The 24,329-nt window shown below is 37.7% G+C and overlaps 1 protein-coding gene across 1 annotated transcript in view; it reads left to right on the forward strand.

Annotated features, from left to right (window-relative positions):
* The first annotated feature begins 1,324 nt into the window (after positions 1-1,324).
* Positions 1,325-24,329, forward strand: part of CPA3 (carboxypeptidase A3) — a 28,768-nt gene continuing 5,763 nt past the window's right edge. Inside the window, 13 exon segments of the mRNA XM_024769109.1 lie at positions 1,325-1,340; positions 1,343-1,391; positions 1,489-1,511; positions 1,514-1,563; positions 4,319-4,443; positions 12,581-12,683; positions 12,793-12,900; positions 13,932-14,033; positions 15,395-15,505; positions 16,546-16,636; positions 17,632-17,834; positions 19,521-19,574; positions 19,576-19,606. Coding sequence (XP_024624877.1) covers positions 1,325-1,340; positions 1,343-1,391; positions 1,489-1,511; positions 1,514-1,563; positions 4,319-4,443; positions 12,581-12,683; positions 12,793-12,900; positions 13,932-14,033; positions 15,395-15,505; positions 16,546-16,636; positions 17,632-17,834; positions 19,521-19,574; positions 19,576-19,606 — 1,066 coding nt within the window.

Raw genomic sequence — 24,329 nt, forward strand, 5'->3', positions numbered from 1 at the left:
CCGTCACATTGCACATCTATCAGGTGGAGAGGAATGAAGCTATCGCTGCTATACATATAACAGGGGCATCTCCCCAACAGCATTATTTTGATAATAAAAATATACAACTATGACTCTGAGAAGTTTCATGTATGACCATCTATACATGAAGAGGTAGTTTTAAAGGAAATTCTAATAAGTTATCTGATTAAATTCACTCAGTATATTAGGTTACCTATAATTCTGGGTAAAAGTGTTGCCTTCTCCCAAATAATCCATAATTAACCGAGTTTTGTTCAAGATTAAAGACCTCCCCCCAAGACACTGTTTAAAATGGTTTATAAATGACTTTCAGTAATTCTACTTGCAAAAAGCATTTATTGGGCACCTACAGCATCTAGACCCTGAAGACAGCAGCCCATGAACAAACATTTGAGCAACCATATTATCTTGCCCTCTAAATGTCCGCAAGTTGCTTTACGAATAGGGGTTCCCCCTGAGGACAGAGGAAGGGAAAGGGGAAAGGAGTGGGGATGTGAGTAATTTAGCAATTTCTGTAATGTTAACTTCTTTACCAAGAGAGATACCGAGAAACGATGGCAAAAGTATAAAATCTAGACAGTGAACATATCAATGTTTTCCAGATTACTTACAGTACTTTTAGTAGATTCAAAATAATTTGTAATCAAAAGTTCTTATTTTAACAATTTACAATGTAGCTTCAAAAACATCTGTTTTAGAGGGGTGGGAGAGGGAGGGAGGGTGCAAGGGAGACGCAAGAGGGAAGAGATATGGGGATATATGTATATGTATAGCTGATTCACTTTGTTATAAAGCAGAAACTAACACACCATTGTAAAGCAATTATACTCCAATAAAGATGTTAAAAAAAAAAAGTTTTGCTATTAAGGACCATCCATCAGGGTTCTGTGGCCAGATACCCAAATTCATCTCGGGTTCCAAGTGCAAATTTAAACTGATTCCTTCCATCCTTCAATTCAAGCATATGGTAGAGTAGTATTTTAGAACAAAGAACTGGGTTCAAATCTCATCATACTAGCTCTGCTTCCTTGGGCAAGCTATTTGCTAAACAAGAAATTTGCCTCTCATCTCATCTGTAAAATGGGTATTCCCAGCTGTAAAAGGTATATGAGTAGCATGGAATTCACCTGTCACCAAATGGGCATTTAGTATTAGTGTTGCCACCCTACTCCCCTCCCCAACTAGAAAATATGGTAGGGGGGGGGCATTTTGTCCACCAGAACCCTAAGAGGAAATGAGCTGCTCCTCCAGATAAGAGCTGAGGCATAAAACTGGCAGAGGGGCTTGGGACAGGCAAAGAACCATGAGGTTCATCCTGCCTCTGGTTTGACCGCTATCACCCTTGCAATTGCTCCTGTCCGCTTTGACAGGTGAATCTTGCCGCCCTGTGTTCCAGACTCCATGTGGGAAGAGGATTATGAAACGCTTCTTCACAGTTTACATGTTTCATCTTTTGTATTCTTAAAGGGAGAAGGTGTTACGTGTGAAGCCCAGGATGAAAAACAAGCAAACATCATAAAGGACTTGGCCAAAACCAACCAGGTAAAGCAAATAGAGGGTTTTTTTAAATCTTTTCTTTCTGTTCCCTAAAACCTGCTTCTTTTGTCTTTTATTTTCAATGCTCACGGAGCTACCAAAGACAAAGATAGGGGGAAGGGACAGGAGCTACTTGGATAATTCAGCCAGTTGCCAGTACTTCCCTTTGTTTTTATTTATTTTTCCCCAAATTACCACTTCTGTTTTCCCACCCAAAAGCTTTGCAAACAACAGCTTTTTCTAGGTGAAAGTGTGAAATAGGGAGATGCTCCTGACACCTTTATCACGGCCTCTTCTCCCTCCCTGCTGGTAGTGCCTTGCCTGCTCCATTCTCCTCACTCCCACACTGATCTGTACCAGTGGCATAATTTCTGTCAAAATTATGATTAACATCAAGGTACTGGTTACCTGATAACAGCAATGCACTGGTTGATAATATCAAGATGTGACCCTTTCCAAGAGCAGGTCCATGGTGAAAGAAAACTCTTAAAGTTAGGTCAGTCTTTTAAAATCCAGTGGGCTGAAGTTATCATTTTCCCAGTTATTCAGCTGCTCCTATACACAAGACACACTGTGCCAGCCACCTTACATACGTCGTTTCAAATTCTCCGTCAGACTTTCAATGTCAGTGTCAAAATGTAACTTGCTGAAAACAATAACTTAAGTTCAAAGACAGTAAATTAAATGACCAAGATGACATATCAAATTTAAAGCCAGAATGGGATCTGAGATCCAGTCAGATACCCCCTTATCTCCACATCAAATCAATCAAAAGTTCTGCCTGTACTCATTCCCAAATGGTTTTCAAATCCATACTCTCCTCTTCCTTCCTCTGTCCCTGCCAAATTCACCTCTGCCCTACCTTTTACAGGGACAATTTCAATAGACAATTACAATTCGTCTCGTGTTCAGGGGTCTAGCCCTGTCTCCCACAAAACCAAGTCCGCATGGCACCCTGCTTGCTCTCTCTAAAGCCGGACAACTGCATTCCTCCACTTGAAGCTTTTTAGTGAGAGGCAGCCTCGTCTGGAAAGAGCATGGTCTTCAGAGGTTCAAACCCCAGCTCTACCCTAGCTCTGTGTCCTTATACAAGTTACTTAACCTCTCTGGGACTCAACTGCCTCCTCTGTAAAGTGGGGATAACGGTCACACCTACTTTCTAACGTTGTTGTAAAGACTAAATGAGCTAATACTTGGGTAATGCTCAGAAGTGGGCCTGGCCGTAATAAGCACCGTAGAAGCATCTTCTGTTGGGATCAGGGTGCTGTTCCAAGCACTTCATAATCTCCAACCTCAGCACTCCACCCTCTTTCTCACCCTTCAAGCACCATAAACACCAAAAACTCACCCACTTTGGCCCTACACACTTTTTCTCAGGAGGAATGCACTTCCCTCTTTACTTGGCTCACTGCTATTTATTCTTCAAGACCCAGCTCTGGCAGTACCTCCTGGAGGAAGTCCTTCTCTGTTCATCAACTCTCATGGCCCAGTTCAGGTTGCCTGTCATGCTCCTAGAACACTTGTGCTTGCCTCTGGCATTGGTCAGCATGTTGGAAGTGAATATACGGCTCTGTCTCCCACACTGAACTTCTTGCTTCCCTTGTATTAACCTCTACAACCCTGGCACCCAGCTCTGGGCCTGGTGCTTAGTAAAAGCTCATGAAGGTTCACTGAGCCCTAACTCTTGTACTACATTACCCTGTTGGAACAGAGAGATTGCTATTGTGATTAGATGGCCCTACCTTTACATCACACGTTACATCTCTCACATGTCTAATTCAGGCTGTAGCTTCCTGATCCAAATAAGCCAATAAATATTGGTTGGTTCATGCAGCCCCCTATTGGCACATAACTGACTGACCTAGAGGTAGAGAGGAAGTCAATCACAAAACAGCCAGGTAGATATAGACACGCCCACAAGCTTGGCATGATGGGTAGAAAGTGAGCACTTGCTCTACATTTCCAAGGTTGGGAAATTATACTCCGTTGGGTTTCACAATTGAGTATGATTTTGAAGAACACGAATTGGAATCTTCTTAAATTTCTTTCATCTGAATGCCATCTTTATAGTCCCATTCACCGAATTTCTGAAAGTCTCAGCTACAGGAAGATAAAGAGAAGGGAATCAGCAGTTGCTAAATGCCTGCATGGCCCACACGTCACAGCCGTTTCACAATCTTCACAACACTCCCAATGGAGGACTGTTAGCCCCTTTTTTAGGGGCGAGGACTGAAACTCAAAGAGTTTTAGTAATTTGCCCAAGGACATACTGCTAGAAAAATGACATGGCTAGAGATTATGTTTTCATTGGACACAAACCTTCCAGGAATTCCAGAGTTTACTGGGACATGTGGTTCTGAGGCCTGACTCAGGAGGAGGGGCAGGGGAGGGTGGTGCCATATATTAGTCCATATTCCCAATTAGAGACAGATGCTGTGGCTAAATCAATCGTGAAACAACTCCAATTGGCCCCAAGATGGTAGAAGCAAATGGATTACCCAAAAGCTGCTCATTCTTTTTGCAACTGTATATACTACGTCCTAAAAAAGTGATCAGTACAATAGTTTTTTTCCCACTCCCTAATATTCAACAATTCTTAAATACATTTGCAAAAATCTCATAGGTTTATTAAGAGTCCATACTTCAGTCACGCTGAACCTCAAATTCCTTTCATTGTGTATGACACATAGTCATTTCTTAATAAGTATGTGTCAGGTGAGCAAATAAACAACTGCGACGAACACTGAACTCATCTGCACAGCTTGGCTTCTGGTATCCAGACATCACCCACCATGTAGCTGCTAACATGACAGTGGATTTCCGAATTAGTGAAAAGGAATTCCAGTCCATTCAGGCTGCCTTCGATCAAAACAGAATGCACTATGAGTAAGTCCTATGCAAATATTCAAATGTGCTAGAGACTCAAAGTCTTGGAGTCTTGAAATTGAAAGGCAAGTGTAATTTTTAAATTGGGCCCCCCAAAATGAAAGCTCTATCTATGAGATAAAATTTATAGTTACTTCCAAACAGACTAGGGAGGCCTGCTTATAAAAGTGATGAGCTCAAAGTTGGCCACTCAACGTCTATCTTACGTTCACGATGATCTGCAAGAACGACAGTTACGATATCTGCCATCTCTAAAACTCAGCCCCTGGTAAGGACAGAGTACACGTGATCAGGCATGGACGGTTTGGTCACACTCGTCACCCCTGCCGGGTAATCAACCCAGAGCTCAGCACTACCGACGACTACCAGCACCACATTCTTGTATTTGAATTCTCCTGATACATAAAAGGAGACCCTAACAATGTTCATCCTTGAGTCAGAGATGTAGGAATGTAAAATACATAATAAATAAATAATTCTTTATGCAAGAAATTCTTCCTCAGAGAAAGCAAAAACAATGCAGTAAAATAAGACAAATCTAAGAGGAGAGAATTCTCGAATGGCCAAAGATGCAGAAATGAGTCGCCGTGGTCCCACAGAGAAATAAAAGGAAATTGGAAGTTGGCACTAACCATGGGTCATGCACACGCAGTCTGGGCCCTGGGGCAACAAATAAGAAGGGAGCCTGGAGATGAATATCACAAATCAATATACAGTATAGAAAACAAAATGTCTTTTTATACTTTAAAGTATTTAGCAATTTGATGTACTGAGGGATCCTGTACTCCCCCAGCCCTTGTCATTCCAGTAGTCCCCTTTATTAAGAACCCCACCACTCAAAACTGCTGAACACCAGTTCTTTCTTTTTGACTTGCTATTTCATGCCTCTGCGACCTAACTTAGTGCTGTAACTCAAAAGGCCTTCTACTTCTGGCTCAGACCAAGATCCTATAATGTCATATTACAGAGCAGGATTTACTGCAGCTCATCATGACTTGATTGTATTTATTACATTGCTTCAATATTCCTAGTAAATATAAATACTATTGAAATGAAGGAAACACATACATAGACAAGTAAACAAAAAATATTCCTGTCTGTGGCTTAATGGCTTAAAGTCACAGGCTATTATGTGTGATTGTTTTTATCACTGTCTTTGTTTTTGTTGTTGTTTCAAGAGGGCGGTAAAACAAATGTAGAAGTTAATATATGGGGAGAACATATTCAAAATTAATTTATACCAGCATTTAAACCTTTTTAACTAATATACTGATATATGTTTTTCTATGGTTTTATAAATTGTACCATTAAAATTAGAAATAGACAGTTTACAAATATACCTTCAAATCACAGAAATTAGTAGTGTGTTATGGACTGTATGCGTTTGCTAAGGTCGATATGACGTCTTGTTTCTTTCATCTAAAAGAAATCACCCCTCTACCCTATATACTCCCTGGTGACCGTGTCTCTTGAATCATTTCACAGCCAGACTTCTCAAATATGTGCCTCAATTATTACAATCTTCACTTTACTTCATTAATATAAACCTGACCCAGATTCCTATGATCAACTAATTCTTACAAAGCTAAAATATATTTTAGTTGGCAAACTGTATAATTTGGTTTGAACAGCAGGGTAGAAATGAAGCAGTATGTTTCCTTAATATCCTGGTAATGTAGACAAGCAGCAAGTTGCTCAACAGAGTGTCCACAGTGGACTAAATCACTGTCACAGAAGACACCCAGGCAAGGGGCTGCCATCTTTCCATTTTATCAAATAACTCACATCAGCCCTTTCTCCTCTTTGGTCCTCTCCTAGCCTGGAACAATTCTGACTCAAACAGAGGTCTAAATCCAGATCCTTGCGAGTACTGTGGTTTTCACTTTGCCTTATGCCAAATACTTCCTTGCTCTCTACATCAAGAACCAAAGTGTTAACTACCTATAAAAACTAGTTTTATCAGGGCTTCCCCGGTGGCGCGGTGGTTGAGAGTCTGCCTGCCTGCCGATGCAGGGGTGACGAGTTCGTGCCCCGGTCCAGGAGGATCCCACATGCCACGGGACGGCTGGGCACGTGAGCCATGGCCGCTGAGCCTGCGTGTCCGGAGCCTTCGCTCCGCAACGGGAGAGGCCACAGCAGTGAGAGGCCCGCGTACCGCCAAAAAAAAAAAACAAAAAACTAGTTTTATCTAATTAGGAGATGATTTCTAGAAATTGGTCCAAATTAGCCACGGTTGTGAGAAAGCCACATAATTAGTTACCTCCCTCAGAAATATAAATATGTAAAGTGATCTGTGCAGACAAGAACTGTTTAAAAGCTTGTCTCCAAGTACTAATTATATAGATAATTTTATCTGCATATTAATTACATGTGTTACTTGGTGTCAGTCAGTAACAGAAGAAGGTTCTAAGAACAGAAACATCTGGTTGGACCCAGACACCAGTCAGAATAAAACATTAAGAGGCTGGCTTGACACAATGATTTACTAAGACACCCTTCATTAGACAGTGCATATAAACCACTACTTAGTTTAAAGCATCTGTGTGATATTTTTTTTTAATTTTCAGAAAATTAAATTACCAAGACAGATTTTATTTTAAAGTAGCATATTTGCTCCCTTTCTTTCCCTTTACATTCTTACAAAATCACAAAAGGCCAAGCCTAAAAAACAAATAATATGTATATATTAACAAACCTGAACAGACTGGTTCAATAATGTCTACAAGAATGCACACCCCTTGGACTGAGCCTTAAAGGACAGACACCATATTTAGAAACAGCAGTTGAAAACCCTAGTGTTTTTATTAATTTTTCTACATTTTAGATATTCATATTTTAGATACATTTTAGATTATCTCTTCTTTGATCAAAAGTTAAAATTAGAAAATAAAGAGTTGTTAACGAAAGGTAATTCCGGAAACAACTAATATAATAGTAAAACTCAAATGATACAATTAAGTAAAATCTTATCAAGACCCACATAAGATTATGTGAGAAATGTGGAAGAGATCTATACCAAACTGATCATCAACACTTCATATTAATGTCTAATTACCTAATAATGTTCAGTCAGATACAAATCCATATTCCAAGTATATGCACGGTCCTATCAATAAGTATCTCAATCAAATAAATCATTCTAGTGTTTCATCCTATTCATTTTTCCTTCTGCTCCACATTTTTATATATTCCTTACCCAAGAATAAAATGGGTATTGTTAATACCCGATACAAATGTCAAAGAGATGTTGGTCATGGTGGAAAGCAGAAGAGTGTGGTAGATAAGAATGCAGATTCTGGAGTGAAGGTGTGTGAATCTAGTCCCATTTAAGCCATGCATTAGGTATTTAACATTGACAGTGCATTTAACTTCTCTCCATCTCATTTTCTTCTTCTTTAAAATGATGTTTCATAGGGGTTTCATGAAGATTGGCTGGGACCATATAACGTTCTTTGGCTGGTTCCTTTACTACTTTTGTTAATGCAAGTGGAAGAAAGCCCACTTATACATGTGCTTACATGAGCATGTGCACACACATGCGCACACACTCTGCAACAGGGGATAACTAGAGACTATCAGCTGCACCTTTCCCCTCCTACTGAATAAATTAGTGCCTTAAAGTTTATTATCCAACACAGAGGTATGCCTCAAATGCTGGGGGAAATCCAGGTCGATAAGTGCCAAGTATGATACAAAGTAACCCAATTAGGGAGTTACTGGAGACAAATGAGATCCTGTAGAAACCTGAATCATGCTTTGTGAGTAGACCCTATCCTGTAGGAATGTGGGCATGGGGGAAACGCAGTCCAGACCAGCTTATAAGACACCATAACAATGACTCTGCCTCCCTGAAACATCCTTCCCCACTACAGTTACACACACACACACACACACACACACACACACACACACACACACACACACACACCCCGAAGCTCATGGCAGTCACATATACCGGCACACAGTTCTCCATTCCTTCCTTTTTGTTATGGAAGTACACATGAGTACAATATTATATTCATTTCAGGTGGATACCATAGTGATTCAGTATTTTTACAGAAGACACTCCATTAAAAGTTACTATAAAATAATGGTTATAATTCCCTGTTCTGTACAATATATTCTTGCTGCTTATCTATTCTTATGTATAGTAGTTTGCATCTCTTAATCCCATACCCCTATCTTTTCCCTCTCCACATCCCTCCCCCCACTATTTTGTTTTCTAAATCTGTGAGTCTGTTTCTGTTTTGCTATATATGTATATTTGCTTGCTTTATTTTTTTAGATTCCACAAATAAGTGATATCATACAGTATTTCTCTCTCTCTGTTTGACTTATTTCACTAAGCATAATATTCTCTAGGTCCATCCATGTTGCTGCAAATGGCAGAATTTCATTCTTTTTTATGGCTGAGTAATATTCCATTGTATACACACACACACACACACACACACACACACACACCACGTATTCTTTATCTATTTGTCTGTTGATGGACACCTGGGTTGCTTCCATATCTTGGCTATTGTAAATAGTGCTGCTATGAACATTCAGGTGCATGTATCTTTTCAAATTAGTGTTTTTGTTTTTTTTGGATATATACCCAGGAGTGGAATTGCTGGATCATATGGTAGTTTTATTTTCAGTTTTTTGAGGAACCTCCATACTGTTTTCCATAGTGGGGCTGCACCAATTTACATTCCCATCAACAGTTCAGGAGGGTTTCCTTTCCTCCACATCCTCGCCAACATTTGTTATTTGTAGACTTTCTGATGATGGCCATTCTAACAAGTGTGAGGTGATATCTCGTTGTTGTGATTTGCATTTCTCTAATAACTAGCAATGATGAGCATCTTTTTCATGTGCCTGTTAGCCATCCATATGTCTTCTTTGAAAAAATGTCTTTTCAGGTCTTCTGTCCAATTTCTGATTGGGTTGGGTTTTTTTTTATAATTGAGTTGTATGAGCTGTTTATACATTTTGGGTATTAACCCCCTGTTGGTCGTATAATTTGCAAATATTTTCTCCCATTCAGTAGGTTGCCTTTTTGTTTTCTTGATGGTTTCCTTTGCTGTGCAAAAGTTTTTAAGTTTAATTAGGTCCCATTTGTTTATTTTTGCTTCTTTTACCTAAGGAGACAGATCCAAAAAAATATTGCTACAAGTTATGTCAACGACTGTTCTTCCTATGTTCTCTTGTAGGAGTTTTATGGTTTCAGGTCTTATATTTAGATCATTAATCCATTTTGAGTTTATTTTTGTATATAGAGTGAGGAAGTGTTCTAATCTCACTATTTTAGATGTAGCTGTCCTGTTTTCCCAGCACCACTTATTGAAGAGACGAGAATGTCTTTTCTCTATCATATATTCTTCCCTCCTTTGTCACAGATTAATGACCATAGGTACATATATTTATTCCTGGGGTCTCTATTCTGTTCTATTGATCTATGTGTCTGTTTTTCTGCCAGTACTCTACTGTTTTGATTACTGTAGCTTTGTAGTATAGTCTGAAGTCAGAAAGAGTGATACCTCCAGCTAACCGAATCCAACAATATATAAAAAGGATCATACACCATGATCAAGTGGGATTTATTCCAGGGATGCAAGGATGGTTCAATATTCACAAATCAATCAATATGATATACCACATTAACAAAAGGAAGAATAAAAAATCACATGATCATCTCAATAGATGCAGAAAAAGCATCTGACAAAATTCAACATCCATTCACGACAAAACCTCTCACCAAAGTAGGTATAAAGGGAATATATCTCAACATAAAAGCCATTTATTACAAATCCAACCTTGGGTTCGAGCTAGGTGAAAAGCTGAAAGCCCTTCCTCTAAATTGAGGAACAAGACACAGATGTCCACTCTTGCCACTTCTATTTAACATAGTATTGGAAGTCCTAGCCACAGCAATCAGACAAGAGTAAGAAATAAAAGTCATCCAAAGTGGAAGGGAAGAGGTAAAATTATCACTATTTGCAGATGACAAGATACTTTACATAGAAAACCCTAAAGTCTCTATCCAAAAACTATTAGAACTAATAAATTAATTCAACAAAGTTGCAGGATACAAGATTAACAGGTAAAAATCTGTTGCTTTTCTATACACTAATAATGAACTATCAGAAAGAGAAAGTAAAAAAAAAAAATTCTGTTTAAAATTGCATCAAAAAGAATAAAATACCAGAGAATAAACTTAACCAAGGAGGTGAAAGACCTATATTATGAAAACTATAAAACACTGATGAAGGGCTTCCCTGGTGGCACAGTGGTTGAGAGTCTGCCTGCCGATGCAGGGGACACGGGTTCGTGCCCTGGCCCGGGAAGATCCCACATGCCGCGGAGCGGCTGGGCTCGTGAGCCATGGCCACTGAGCATGCGCGTCCGGAGGCTGTGCTCCGCAGCGGGAGAGGCCACAACAGTGAGAGGCCAGCGTACCGCAAAAAAAAAAAAAAACACTGATGAAGGAAACTGAAGATGATACAAATCCCATGCTCTTGGATTAGAAGAATTAATATTGTTAAAATGGCCATACTACTCAAATCAACCTACAGATTTAATGTAATCCCTATCAAAACACCCATGACATTTTTCACAGAACTAGAACGAATAATCCTAAAATTTATATGTACCCACAAAAGACCACATATTGCCAAAGCAATCTCCATTCCTTCTTTTTTACTCTCTGAAAGCAGCAGGAGGAGGGAGTCTTGAAATTGTCAACATAGGATTCATTTTGCCTCTTCTCTGAACTTACCAACTCTCTGATCTTGGGACTCAGGCTTCCTGGAGAGCTGGTCAACTGGGCAAACCTTGCACAAGCCTCAGTAGACTAAGAAGACTACAGATCTGACAGCAATACCCAGGGATTTCACTCCTTGTGATGGAGGCACTGCTGTATATGGTTTAGCTAGAGTACTGAAGTCATACATCTCTAAGTTCAAATCCCAACTTCTGTATTTTAGTTATATCCATGTTGGAAATCTACCTAACCTCTATAAAAATGGGAGTTATAATGGTACCCAATTAAGAGTGTTGATGTAAAGATTAAGGGAAAAATGTAAATAACATGCTGAACAGAGTGCCTGGTACATAAGAAAGACTCAGTAAACAGCCATTTCTATCATTAACTCCTCAGGGATAATTATTTATCCTTTCACCTATATTTAGGACGAATTTTTAACAAATTAAACAAATCTTGGAGGGCTATAATAATATCTGAGAGGAAGTAATTTGGTTGCATCTACTTAAACCTGGCTGCTGGTTAGTGGAAGGGCTCATGAAAATAACATCTGGCCACAGTTCTTAATTTCCAGCCTTAGGCTTAATTTCTAGTCTTTATCAGCAACAATCTGTTACCATTCTGATGTCTTCATGCAGCTGCATTTGTGGAAAGGTCTCACACGATTTTCTTTTGCTGCTGTTATCACAAGAGCTAAATTGATATGTGTAAGTCTAAAAATATTCTTAGATACAAGCTTCCTGTGACTAATTAATACTGCCGTATGCTACAAATCAACCTGAGACCATAAAATCTCTTTTCCCTGGTTCCTCTACTTCTATTAATGCAGATGGAGCAAAAGCCACATACCCTCTTTAGAGCTTAAGACACTTAATTATGTCTGTAGAGACAACCCAGAATATAACTTCCAAACTTCTCAGACTTCATGTGAGTTTTAGTGCAACATGCCCCACCTGATTCCAAATTTGTCGTCATAATTTTTTTCAAAGAAATCCCAGATTCATCCTAGGTCAAAAGCCAAGCATACAGTGAGTTAGATATAATATGCATAATAATGTGCTTGTCAGTGATGTTAATGGGGATCAATATTCATGAGCAGTACTTGGTCTCATGTGCTAAATAAACTCTAATTAAGAGTATGCCTCATTTATGTTCTTCCTCTACACTCAATCAGTCAATCAGCAAGAACAGCACAACTCTAGATAAATGGGAAGATTGGAAGCCAGACACATGACAGATCTAAAAGACATGGTTACAGAATAAAGAAGAAACAAGGTAAAATTGATCTAAGATAGAGATGAAGGAAGAGAAAATTTCTGTAAATGAAAGATAACTGTTTTTCTTTCTCCAGTAAATGTGTATTTTATCATTCCCCCTGTCGAACAGAATCTTGATTCACGATGTACAAGAAGAGGTTGAGAAACAGTTTGATGTCAAAGAAGATATCCCAGGCAGGCACAGCTATGCAAAATACAATAACTGGGACAAGGTATAGTATAAAATGCCTGCACTTCCAAAAAGAAAAACGTCACCCTCAACATTTGTTGTCTTTTAGTTTTCTTTTATTCTAATCTCTCAAAATTGTTTTTGTTCTTAAGACTGTTGCTTGGACTGAAAAAATGGTACATAAGCATCCTAAAATGGTCTCTCGTATTAAAATTGGAACTACTGTTGAAGATAATCCACTGTATGTTCTCAAGATAAAAGTAATTTAAGAACTACAGATTCTTACTATTATTGAAAAATATGAATGTAAGAGTTACTTTGTGACACAACTAGCTAATTTTTAGACAATAAAAAGTCTTATTTCTTTGAAGAACATATAAGCTCTAGACATCCATTCAAGAATAGAAGTGCCAGGTGGTTTTACGTAAAACCAAGAAAGTCCCTGAATAAACCACCTGACAGACACAGTGGACAAAACCAGACAAGTTTCTTATCCCATATCTTTATAACAAGAGTTTATGATGTCCCTGGTGTATAAAACAGTTTTCCATCCATTAAAATTCAGTGAAACTGTTGACTAAATGTCAGGAAGAAAATAAACCAAAGAATCATATAATCATAGGATCCCAGTACAGTAAGTGAGGCATTTCAACTCTGTGTTGATAGGGAATTCCCTTCTATGACCGAGCTGACAATTGCCATTCAGCTGCTACTGGATTTTTGTACCTCCAAAGACATTGCTCCCTAAAGCATCCCCTTAATAACTGAGAAGCCCTTCCTTACCCTGATTTCCCATCCATTCATGCTCTCCAATCACTCAAAACAAATCTAAATTCTCTAAAATGACAGTTCTTCAAATATGCAGCCACTAACCCTCCTCCCCACTGCAAACACAACTACAAAATCTTTTCCACTCCAGACTAAACATCATGTTTATGAAGTATGAAAAACAAAAGGAAATGGCAGAAACAGAAGCAACTTTATAATCTTTTTCTCAGGCCAAAGGATGTTAGCAATAAAATAACAATAGATTGTGATTTTTTTAAACCCTAAAAGCAACTCTGACACTAAGAAAATTTTTTGAAAACTATACTATGAAACAGATTATGAATTATGTATTTTAAGGATACATGCCATGGTCCTCCCTAAGAAAAATATGTGCATACACAGTTACTCATTCAACAGAAGACAGGTGAAAGAATTGCTCTGATACTATGAATGAGTATTTGGACAACAAGAGATCAGTGTGTAAGTTCATGTAAAATAATATATCAAATTTATTTTTTAAAAGATTGGGGAAAAGGATGAAAGAAGAAAGGCTATTTTTATGGATTGTGGCATTCATGCACGAGAATGGATCTCCCCAGCATTCTGCCAGTGGTTTGTCTATCAGGTAAATCAATTGGAACAGTCACACAATTCTCCTTTGATTGTCAAGTCTCCATCACTTCACTGAGTGGCAACACCCCTTTACAAATGAGTGCAGTTCCTCTTAACAAGAAGAGCCCACATTTGGTGCTGTCAGGAAATAAATGCTCTGGATTTTACTCATCATTGAGGTTTTTATAAAATTGACACCTTCCTTTAAACTTCTTGAACTCCAGATGACAGTTTATAAAACTAAAAAAACAACTTTTGGCTACAATATGGTTTTTCCTATAGTTAAGTATGGGAAATCTGAAACTATCTTTATATTACAACCTACAAACTTGGCCTTTCTTCAGTGAGTTCAAAGCACAGAACATTAGCTCCTGTTTAGATATTGAAAAGGCTATGCACACATTTGGAATTTTCATGCTTAAATTTCCTTTCCAAGTGAAAAATGACTCATTTTGTAAAAAGAGTAAATCCACTTTATAAGCTTGTTGTTCTTCTCACTCTATTTCTATTGTATTCCGACTCCTACTATCTTTTAACTTTCTCTTCTCTGCCAGCTTTTGCATACATCATGCTGCTGGAATATGGCATCACAACTGCTTTCAGGGCAAGGATACTTTTCACTAGGAATGAATCTGCCAGTAGAACTTTTATCCCTGCAGTTGTTTTAGTTCTTCCAGCTGAGGGCCGAGAGCTCAGCTTACTTAAGTAATAAGCTCGCTTACATAAGCCATAAAGGAACACACAAGATAGGGCTACAAGAAATGTCTTGGCTCCAGTACAGATATACCTGGAAGAGATTTTCCAAGAATAATGAGAGATTTTAGGTAGCCATAGAAAGTCCAGATAATTAGAGAAATTTCCATCTGATGTGAGAAAACAAGTTGATTGGTCAATCTAAATGCTCTAATTTTTTTATTAACAAGGTGTTTTTCCTTTAATCCTACTTATAATTAATTCATGAATCCTCCCCAATATTTACATATTCTTATGCTTACAAATTCAATATACATTTACCGAAAGATGTGAGGAAAAGAATCTATTTAAAACAAGTTGCATTGCTAATTTTTCACGTGGCCTCTCTTCTTTCCATAAAACATATCTTGCATGCTACATTTGGAATGCTACAAGTCTTGATAATTAAATGATCCTTCAAAGAATATTTAGTTCAATTAATTTCACTAGTCTGAATAAGTGTCATTTTTTTCTGTCATATATATGGGTTATTTATCTTTATGCAGTTTAGGGGAAATACGTTTGAAATCATGTGACGGGCAAATGGACTTAAGGAGTGGTAGTCATTACAATTATAACCACAGCTTTCCACACGGTAGCTAAACTTTGTACCAATAGCTTAATTTTTTCCTACCCCTACAGGCAACCAACACTTATGGTAAAAACAAAATTATGACCAAACTCCTGGACCGCATGAATTTTTATGTTCTTCCTGTGTTCAATGTTGATGGATATATTTGGTCATGGAGACAGGTCCTGCTCTGTAGTCTCTTGTTTGCATTTAGGTAATATATTCTTTACCGACTTTCATGCACATTGAGTGTTATGCATTAAGTTTAAGGTTTGGTTAATCAATTCCAGTTCAGAAAAGTATATTTTTAAAAACTCAGTTTCAACTAAGGAAAGCATGATTTCCTGGTTACGCAGGAGTTCTTAAAATAATGTGAAATTTCCGCTGCTGAAGCTAGTAATGCAGAAAAATGAAATAAAGCACTAATTATAAAGGAAATGTATATTATACAACATGGCAAAAGTATTTCTAGCTAAGAGTAAAAGGCATTTAGAGACATTCTGAACATAATGATTTCAAAACAAAATCATTGTATTCCATCAATCTGGGACAGAATCTGCAGTGGAATAATAGTATCAAAAAATAAATAAGTGGGAGGGAGGGAGACGCAAGAGGGAAGACATATGGGAACGTATGTATATGTATAACTGATTCACTTTGTTATAAAGCAGAAACTGACACACCATTGTAAAGCAATTATACCCCAATAAAGATGTTTTAAAAATAAATAAATAAAAGAGTGCCACAGACATCTGTCTTTTAAGAGAACTCTTTACACCCTGCTGCTGCTAAATAAGACTGATTTTGAGATTTCAGACAGAAACTATCACAAAAAGTTATTTTCTGAAAATTATGCTCCAACAATCACAATTTGGCCTGTATTATATCTGAATCTATAAATGGTGAAAGATGTAACGGAGCTAAAATTCAACGTATAGGTAATTTCAGAACAAAACTGATCATTTTTTAATACTCAGAACTAATCAACAGTTTTTAAAACTAGCTGAATTTTTTATCAAGGCCTTAAACTGTTAATATAAAAAACATTTCTGAAAATATTACAAGTTGTAAGAAAATTTTTTTTTTCTTTATATAATGGGTCTCAGGTTAACTAGATAAATTTCAAATAAAGCTGTAGACACCTGCAGGGAGAATCTGAAATGATCAAATTGAAAAATGCTAACTGAGCTTGTGTAAACACTTTCATCATTCAATACTGCAGGACCGCATGTGGAGAAAAAATCGTTCCAAGAACCAACGTTCCAAATGCATTGGAACTGACCTCAATAGGAACTTTAATGTCTCATGGAACTGTGAGTAGCAGACAAGATCTCAAGGGAAATAGCTCTAAAGAGTGTTTAGACACCGAATTTAGTTAAACTACCTACTTATTCAGTAAAGATAGGTATTCCCTAAGTGTTAATTTTCTAATCTAAAAAATGAAAGATAATCATCACTACCATAGAAGTATTATGAATGTTTTGCTGAATGGGTGGAAGTAGGAGGTAGGGCTGTTTATCAAACAATCTCTTACTCAATGTATCTAGCTTGCTAAAAATCAGGCACAATCCAGAAATTCTGATAATCTGAACAGAGACCTCAGGTCCCTCCTCTTCCTGATCTGATAAAATTTGAGAAATACCAGTGGTTAGAAGCAACATATAGGTAGTTCTTCAGATGTGTAGTGAAAAGAAACATCTGGGGCAAAGAAAGTGAAAAGGCTGCAGGAAAAAGCCATGATAAGCAGAGGCCTGCTACATCAGATGATGCTACAGCTGCAACACAACTATTACTCTATCATTACATACGTTCAAAGAGAAATCGCCGCTATCCCAACTCATAAATTTCTTATTCATCTAACTTTGTTGAAAATACCACCTCAGCATCTAATTCTATTCTACCATAATGAATATGATAACAGCACATATCCCTAAGTGAAAGCTGCCTACTGAAACAGGTTAAAGAAACTCAGGCTCAGAGAAGGTAATGTACAGCAGTCTCCAATGAGTTAGAGCTGAGGCTGAATTGGAACTGACTCCAGGCCCTGGGCTGCTTCTGATGCATTATTCCTGTGACCCTGGGAAACGGAGGGAAAATAAACAAGGCTAAGAATAAGAATATTCAAGTGTGCTAACTCTGTTATACTCTTGAGTTATGCGTACAGAGTTAGTCTGCTGGGACACTGAGGCAGCCCTGTAAACCTGGGAGACTAAAATGTTAAAAACATTTTGTGAATCCCTATCAAACGAAGTAAGGGCTGTACTGATGGGGGGCAGATTCTGATCTCATCCCTCCATGTCCTCTGCAGCTTTCCCTCACACCAAGGACCCATGTCGGGAGATCTATGGGGGCCCTGCACCAGAGTCTGAGAAAAAGACCAAAGCTGTCACTGACTTCATTCGAAGCCACCGAAAATCAATCAAGGCTTACCTTACCTTCCATTCCTACTCCCAGATGCTATTGTTTCCCTACGGATATACATCAGAACTGCCACCTAACCACGAGGAACTGGTTATGTAGGAAAAGGCTGTGGTTTATGCACTGACACCACCATTGACTTTCAGTCTGTTCATCATTAACAACTTGGGTTATCTTGAAAAAATTTCACATTTGAATACCAAAGAAGAGAACTAATGAAGTCTACCTTAGAGTTAAAACCATAGCCTTAGGTTAATTTTTTCATGTGATAAAAGTACATAGGTAATAGAATCTTTTGATATGATTCTAAGATAAAGCCAGTACGAAGAAAGGTCTAGGCTACCAGAGTAGAATTCCATTACTACACAGATGTTGCCTAGTTAAACATTTACCATGGATCATAACATAAAACCATACACAGCAAAAGCCTAAGACAATAGCAAAAACATCTGCTATTCCTGTCACCGAGACACCAGATTTAAGGAGAGCAATTGTATTTTTATCCTCCTGATCAACTTAGAAATTACATTCATTCTTTTATTAACCAAGGAAAGAAATTTTGAATGATTGTGAAGCTTCTGCGCTAAAAACATACTCTCTCCAAAACTATGATCCACTAAGCATTCTTTTCCTTTCTGTGAAAACTATTTGATCATGTTAGCTTTAAAAAAAAAAATTCTGCGTATGAGGGATAAATATCTTTAATTGCTCTAGAAAAAATAAAAGCTGTGATTCAAATACTGCCTCACAAAATTTTTTTTTAATTTTTTAGAGGTTACAATTGCCTTTCTGACTTGAGTCAATTGTTTTCAGCATTCAATTCTGCGTGGGAGCAAAGATTTGAACCAGTCATTAAAACCTTCTGTTTATATACAACAAATATACAAGCAATATGTGGCCCAAAGAGCCATTTATTTAATCAATCTAGTTGAGAATCTGAACCCATGAGTTTTATTAATTTATGCAAAGGTACAGCAATGCAATTCAATCTACCCTTAGGAAAACGGTATTATGGATTAAAAAAATACAAATATACAAAACAAACCATTCTGAGTAAAGTTAAGTGCTCTTACACAGCAACGAAATTGATTAAGAAAAAAACTTACTTTTTGGTTATATACATTATACATGTAGACTAAACAAAATCTTCACTAGAGTACAAAAACGTTAGTGACTATACTCCATTAAAATGAATTCCAATAATCATTCCCATAGCACAAAACACTATTGTGTATTAAAGGTCATAAGCTGCCACTCAAGAAGAAAAACTCTAGTTTAAACCGAAGTACTTTAAAAAGGAGTCAAGCACCTTTCTTCCCTTGGCATACTAAAATCATATGTGGAGAAAGACATATGGTGGTACGGAACCTATGAAGACCGAGGAAGGAGGAACATGGGAGAAACTGACTTTGAGAGAGACAAATATCTGAAGCCAAAAAAAAATCTGAGAGGAAAAAGAAAGAATATGTTTTTTTAGAAGGAAGGTCAGAAGTCAAAAGGAAGACAAGGAGGGAGGGAGAGAGGAAAGAAGAGTGAGTATGAAGAAAGGATAGAAACACGAGCTATGATATTACTGTACATAACTGATTTCACGTTTAGAAGGCCTCACGATGACAATATGTATATCTTACTGAAAATAAACTTCTCACTCAATCATTTATTTTATTTTGATCTTCAAATGACAAATAACCAGTAAAATCGACTTTTTTTAATCTCCAGTGAATTAACGGCATTCACATGGTATCCAGTTATCCCACTCCTACTTCCCTTTCTCTCCAGGTCAAAGTTGCAAAGATTGGCACTGATGTCCTATCAACTCAGTATGAACCCACTCCACACCTGTGGTCCAACAGCATCGACCATTTGTACACTTTTCCTATTATTTATTGTGTCACTTCCCCTAATTCTCTTTTAGAGACATTAAAGAAAGTTATACAATTTGTAAGTTAGGATTAGAACATCTTGGAACTGCTAATTTAAACTTTGATTTTAACAGGAGATTCTGAATTATACGTGAATCTAGGAGACAGATTCCACCCTTTTGGGGGGGATAAGATTTTTCTAGAAACAAATTATACTGAACTTTTACAAGGCTACAAGGTCGATAGAAGTAATTACATCAAGACAAATTTACAGTTTAATTATTTCATCATCCTATTCTCTACCACCACTACCACCACCATTTTATCCTCACAGGAACTAACAAGAATTAACTGGGGCAGAGTCAATTCTTTTTTTTTTAACCATTTAACTCTGACTGGACTCTTTCTTCCTTGGCCTTGTCCCTATGCAAGCACAGTCTTTTCCCTAGCTCCTAGGGGTAAAACGGGTAGGCCCACAGTTTCAGCCACTCTGCTCGTGTAAAGCCAGTCTCCTGTCCCTCTCACCAGCCCCTTCCTACTGTGTTCAACCGAAATCTATATGGTGGATTAAGAAAGGAGGTCACAAGGTCCTAGTTCTGCTGCTTTTGCTTTAGTGTCTGAGCACCACTTCTTAATCTTCACTATTTTTAAACTTTCTTTGTCTTTGCATTTTTTAATTATTGACATATTTTCTTACAAGTCAGGCACTGTGCTCAGCCCTTGATTTTCACAATCTCAGTTACTCCTCACAATGTTCGATGAGGTGTGCAGTACTTGCAACTAGCTTAACTGGGATTCAGTCCCAGGTTTTAACAAAACCGAGTCCGTGATCTTGACCATTGCGCATACTGCTTTCCCATTTGGTTTTTGCAGCTAAAATAACTAGGGATTTCTGTTTTCAAGCAATAGAAATAAATTCATTTAGTTTTCACCAAAGACCATTAATTCAGACCCTGGGAAGTGAGACTGTTTCTCCTCAGATCCCACTGATCTTAGTTTGGAAATTCTTTAGTAAAACTCGCCTTTTCTCCAAACTGTTTCCAAGTTTAAGTTCTTAGTGCCAAACTTTACAGGAAATTCCAATGAAACTGCTCACAAAACCTTAACTTCCTAACAAAATTTAATTCCTCAAAAGCAAGGATTACACTTCAGATCTCCTCTCAGATCATACAATATCTAGTACGGGGCAGGGAACAATAACAGAATTAATTCTCATAAACTTGGCCAAAGAAAATGGTGTCCTGACTTGTCAAAAAGGTGTGAATGTAGATTGAAACCACCACAAAATTAGACTTGATTTAGCCTGTATCACTCTCTAGAGCCAAGATATCCAACATTTTTAGCATGAAGACTGCTGTTTAACTTTTAAACATTTCATGGAACAACTCACCACCACCAAATACAACTGATTATTTCCATGATACTTTTAGAATGTGTGGATTGAAAAAATAAATATGTGCATCTGTGGATTCCACTCAATAACTCTACCTGGCCATACCTCATAAACCACTTCCCTAATCCAAGCTGAAAAAATAAACTGTAACTAGAAGTCTACACCCTCAACAATTGCTATGGAATTTGAAAATGCTTTAGTCATCACAAACAACTTCTAGAGCCTACTTACTGGAGGTTCCTTTGGTGTATTAGAAAAATGACTTAAAAAAACAGACAAGTGGGCTTCCCTGGTGGTACAGTAGTTGGGAGTCCGCCTGCCGATGCAGGGGACACAGGTTCGTGCCCCAGTGCGGGAAGATCCCACGTGCCGCGGAGCGGCTGGGCCCGTGAGCCATGGCCGCTGAGCCTGCGCGCCTGGAGCCTGTGCTCCGCAATGGGAGAGGCCACAGCAGTGAGAGGCCCGCGTAGCACACACAAAAATAATAATAATAATAATGAAGACGGTAAAGGAGAGATATTTAGCGCCACGGAGGGGGAGGCCCCCGTAAACAAAAAAAAAAAAAAAATCCATTCGTAGAGAACATTCATCAGCAATCACATATCAACCAGTTGTGTGCTTTAAAGGGCAGAAGAGAAAGTACAGTGACAGCCGATCACCAGCATCCAGATAGATCTGCTGCAACATAGCCAGGCCAGGGATTCATTCCACATACAAGTGGATGACAACAAGATTTCAAAACAGGTGATATACCCAGCTACATAAGTGGACAAAAGTAAGCAAAGTAAAGGACCAAAGGACAGACTAGGACAACAGTTTAAAATGGCGGCCTATTTAGTGGATACTGAGAAATAGCAGGGCCAGATAAGCCACCCAGATATGATGTAAGAGGAATTTCTACATCGTAAGGAGGAAAAACACACAGATTTTCTTGGCAGCAAAGAACAAAGGGTTCCAAACAGGAGAAAACTTTGCAAATGGCAGCTAGGGCATCAAAGGATTATTACTCTCACTTTCTATATATATATAAATATATATATATATATATATATACACACACACACACACACACGTGCACATGTATATACATGATGTATATTTGCATATACATGCAAATTATGAGCATATTAGAGCTATGCATTTGCACTGAATCACAATCATTTAATAAGCAAGAATTTATGGAGCACCCACCTAATAGCCCAGCACTTGGAGCTTTGAGAGATAGGTGAAAGGAGTGAAGACACAATGACTACTTTCAAAGAGTTACATTCTAACTGGGAGCAGGAGATCACTAAAGATAACATAGTTCCATGCTATCATGTGTCACTTTCAATATGGGAGGATAAAGAGGAATTACTATTCTATACAACTGTGTAGTAGTATTTTTAACTCTTTTATTTTATTATAAGTTTTTTTAAGCAATTCAGATTTAGAAAGAATTGCCTCTTCCACATGGGGCTACAACAGCTTGATAGATGTTCAAAACTTTTAGGAGTGACTGCTTTAATAAAGCACCTGATTAAATGTTAATCAAACATTCATAAGAAGCAGGCAGTAACAAAGCACTTGGTAAGAAAAGAAAATAGGAGCACCCCACAATTAAAGTTTAGTCATTCCAATATCCTAATTGTCATTTAACAAGTTCCAGGATTTGGGGGACGCATCTAACATTTACCAGTATTTTTCTCTCTTTGATTTGATGGAGACAGAAGAAAAGGACTGAGGGAGCATTTTTAAAACCCAAATTGTGGAGAGATCTCTGACCTCCAGAAAAATATGTTTGCACTTTGAACCAAATTAAAAATAAGTTAAAACCATAAAACTTGAACCCAGGAGGAAACCTAGGAAATTATCTAATTCATGGTTCTCAAGCCTGACTTCCAATTAGCATTATCTGAGGAGCTTTTAAAATATGCAGATGATCAGGTCTTATACCCGGAGATTCAGATTCCATTAGTCCCTGGTGGGGCCCAGGCACTTGAATTTTTTTAAGTGGTCAAAGTGATTCTAAGATGAAACGAGGGTTGAGAACCACTGATATAAGCTAAATCCCTCATTTACAGACTATGAAATTGAGATACAGAAAGATTTCACCACTTAGGGGCAGTATAGGGTCAAAAATCAGCATTCCAGACCACAGTCAAATTGTATACCAACTATTTTGCCACGAAGCAGCAATATTTAGATGGCACAAAAATTGATATTGAAAGATTGTGAAATACTTATATTTGCATATTGACACATAGCCAATCCTTTACCATCTTAGAAATAATTGAAGAAAGTTCCCAGTTAGCAAGAACAGTTCACTGAATTGATAGGAATCAAGTAGCTTGTATCATTAATATCATCCATCTATGAGTCATGGAGCTGGAGGAATTAGGCTCCCTGACTTCAGACTATACTACAAAGCTACAGTAATCAAGACAGTATGGTACTGGCACAAAAACAGAAAGATAGATCAATGGAACAGGACAGAAAGCCCAGAGATAAACCCACGCACATATGGTCACCTTATCTTTGATAAAGGAGGCAGGAATGTACAGTGGAGAAAGGACAGCCTCTTCAATAAACTGTAAAAAAAAAAAAAAAAGTTAATTTCAAAGTGCCTCTCTTGTTGCCTTCCCCACGCATCAAAATCGCTAGAGCTGCTCTTGTTTCTCAACTCTGTACTGTTTTCTATACTCTTTACTACTCTACATTTTGAAAAGGAGAAAATCAAGACCCCGAATTTGTAGCTCAACACCCACTATCTATCCCCTAAGACATTCAAGCTGAAATTATACTAAGGGCAACAGAAGTGCAAAGTAAATATTTCAGTTCATGCCCATGCATCTCTAGCTTCAGCTCTTGCTTCAAATAGAATTTCCACTCTTGTTGACATAAAAGTGTGTGTTATTATGTTCAATGCCTATCAATAATATTTTTTTAAAAACACAGAAGTTAAGTCACCAGTGTCACTTTACGTGGATTTCTTTGGGATGAAACAAGAGTGTTAGCTCAGTTCGGTTTTATCTTGACTTGTTTTGACTGTATTACAGTCAGTTCCTTGCACTTAATGTGCCTTGAAAGGAGTAGGAAATTTTTTTCTCATTGTCAACATTTTAAGAAAATGTTAACAACAAAAAAAATTATCTTGTAGAACTCAATTAAGACTTTTTATTGACAGGACTATAGATTGACATATATGGTAGGTAATACAGTACAATGGTTAGTCACGCAAACTCTGAAGACATGCAGCTTGAGTTTGATTCCTGACTCAACCACTTACTAGCTATGTATCTTTATTTTTTAATTGATGTGTAGTTGATTTACAATATTATATTAGTTTCAGGT

Source organism: Neophocaena asiaeorientalis, unplaced genomic scaffold (genome assembly GCF_003031525.2).
Source record: "Neophocaena asiaeorientalis asiaeorientalis breed wild unplaced genomic scaffold, Neophocaena_asiaeorientalis_V1.1 scaffold118, whole genome shotgun sequence".
NCBI lineage: Eukaryota > Metazoa > Chordata > Mammalia > Artiodactyla > Phocoenidae > Neophocaena > Neophocaena asiaeorientalis.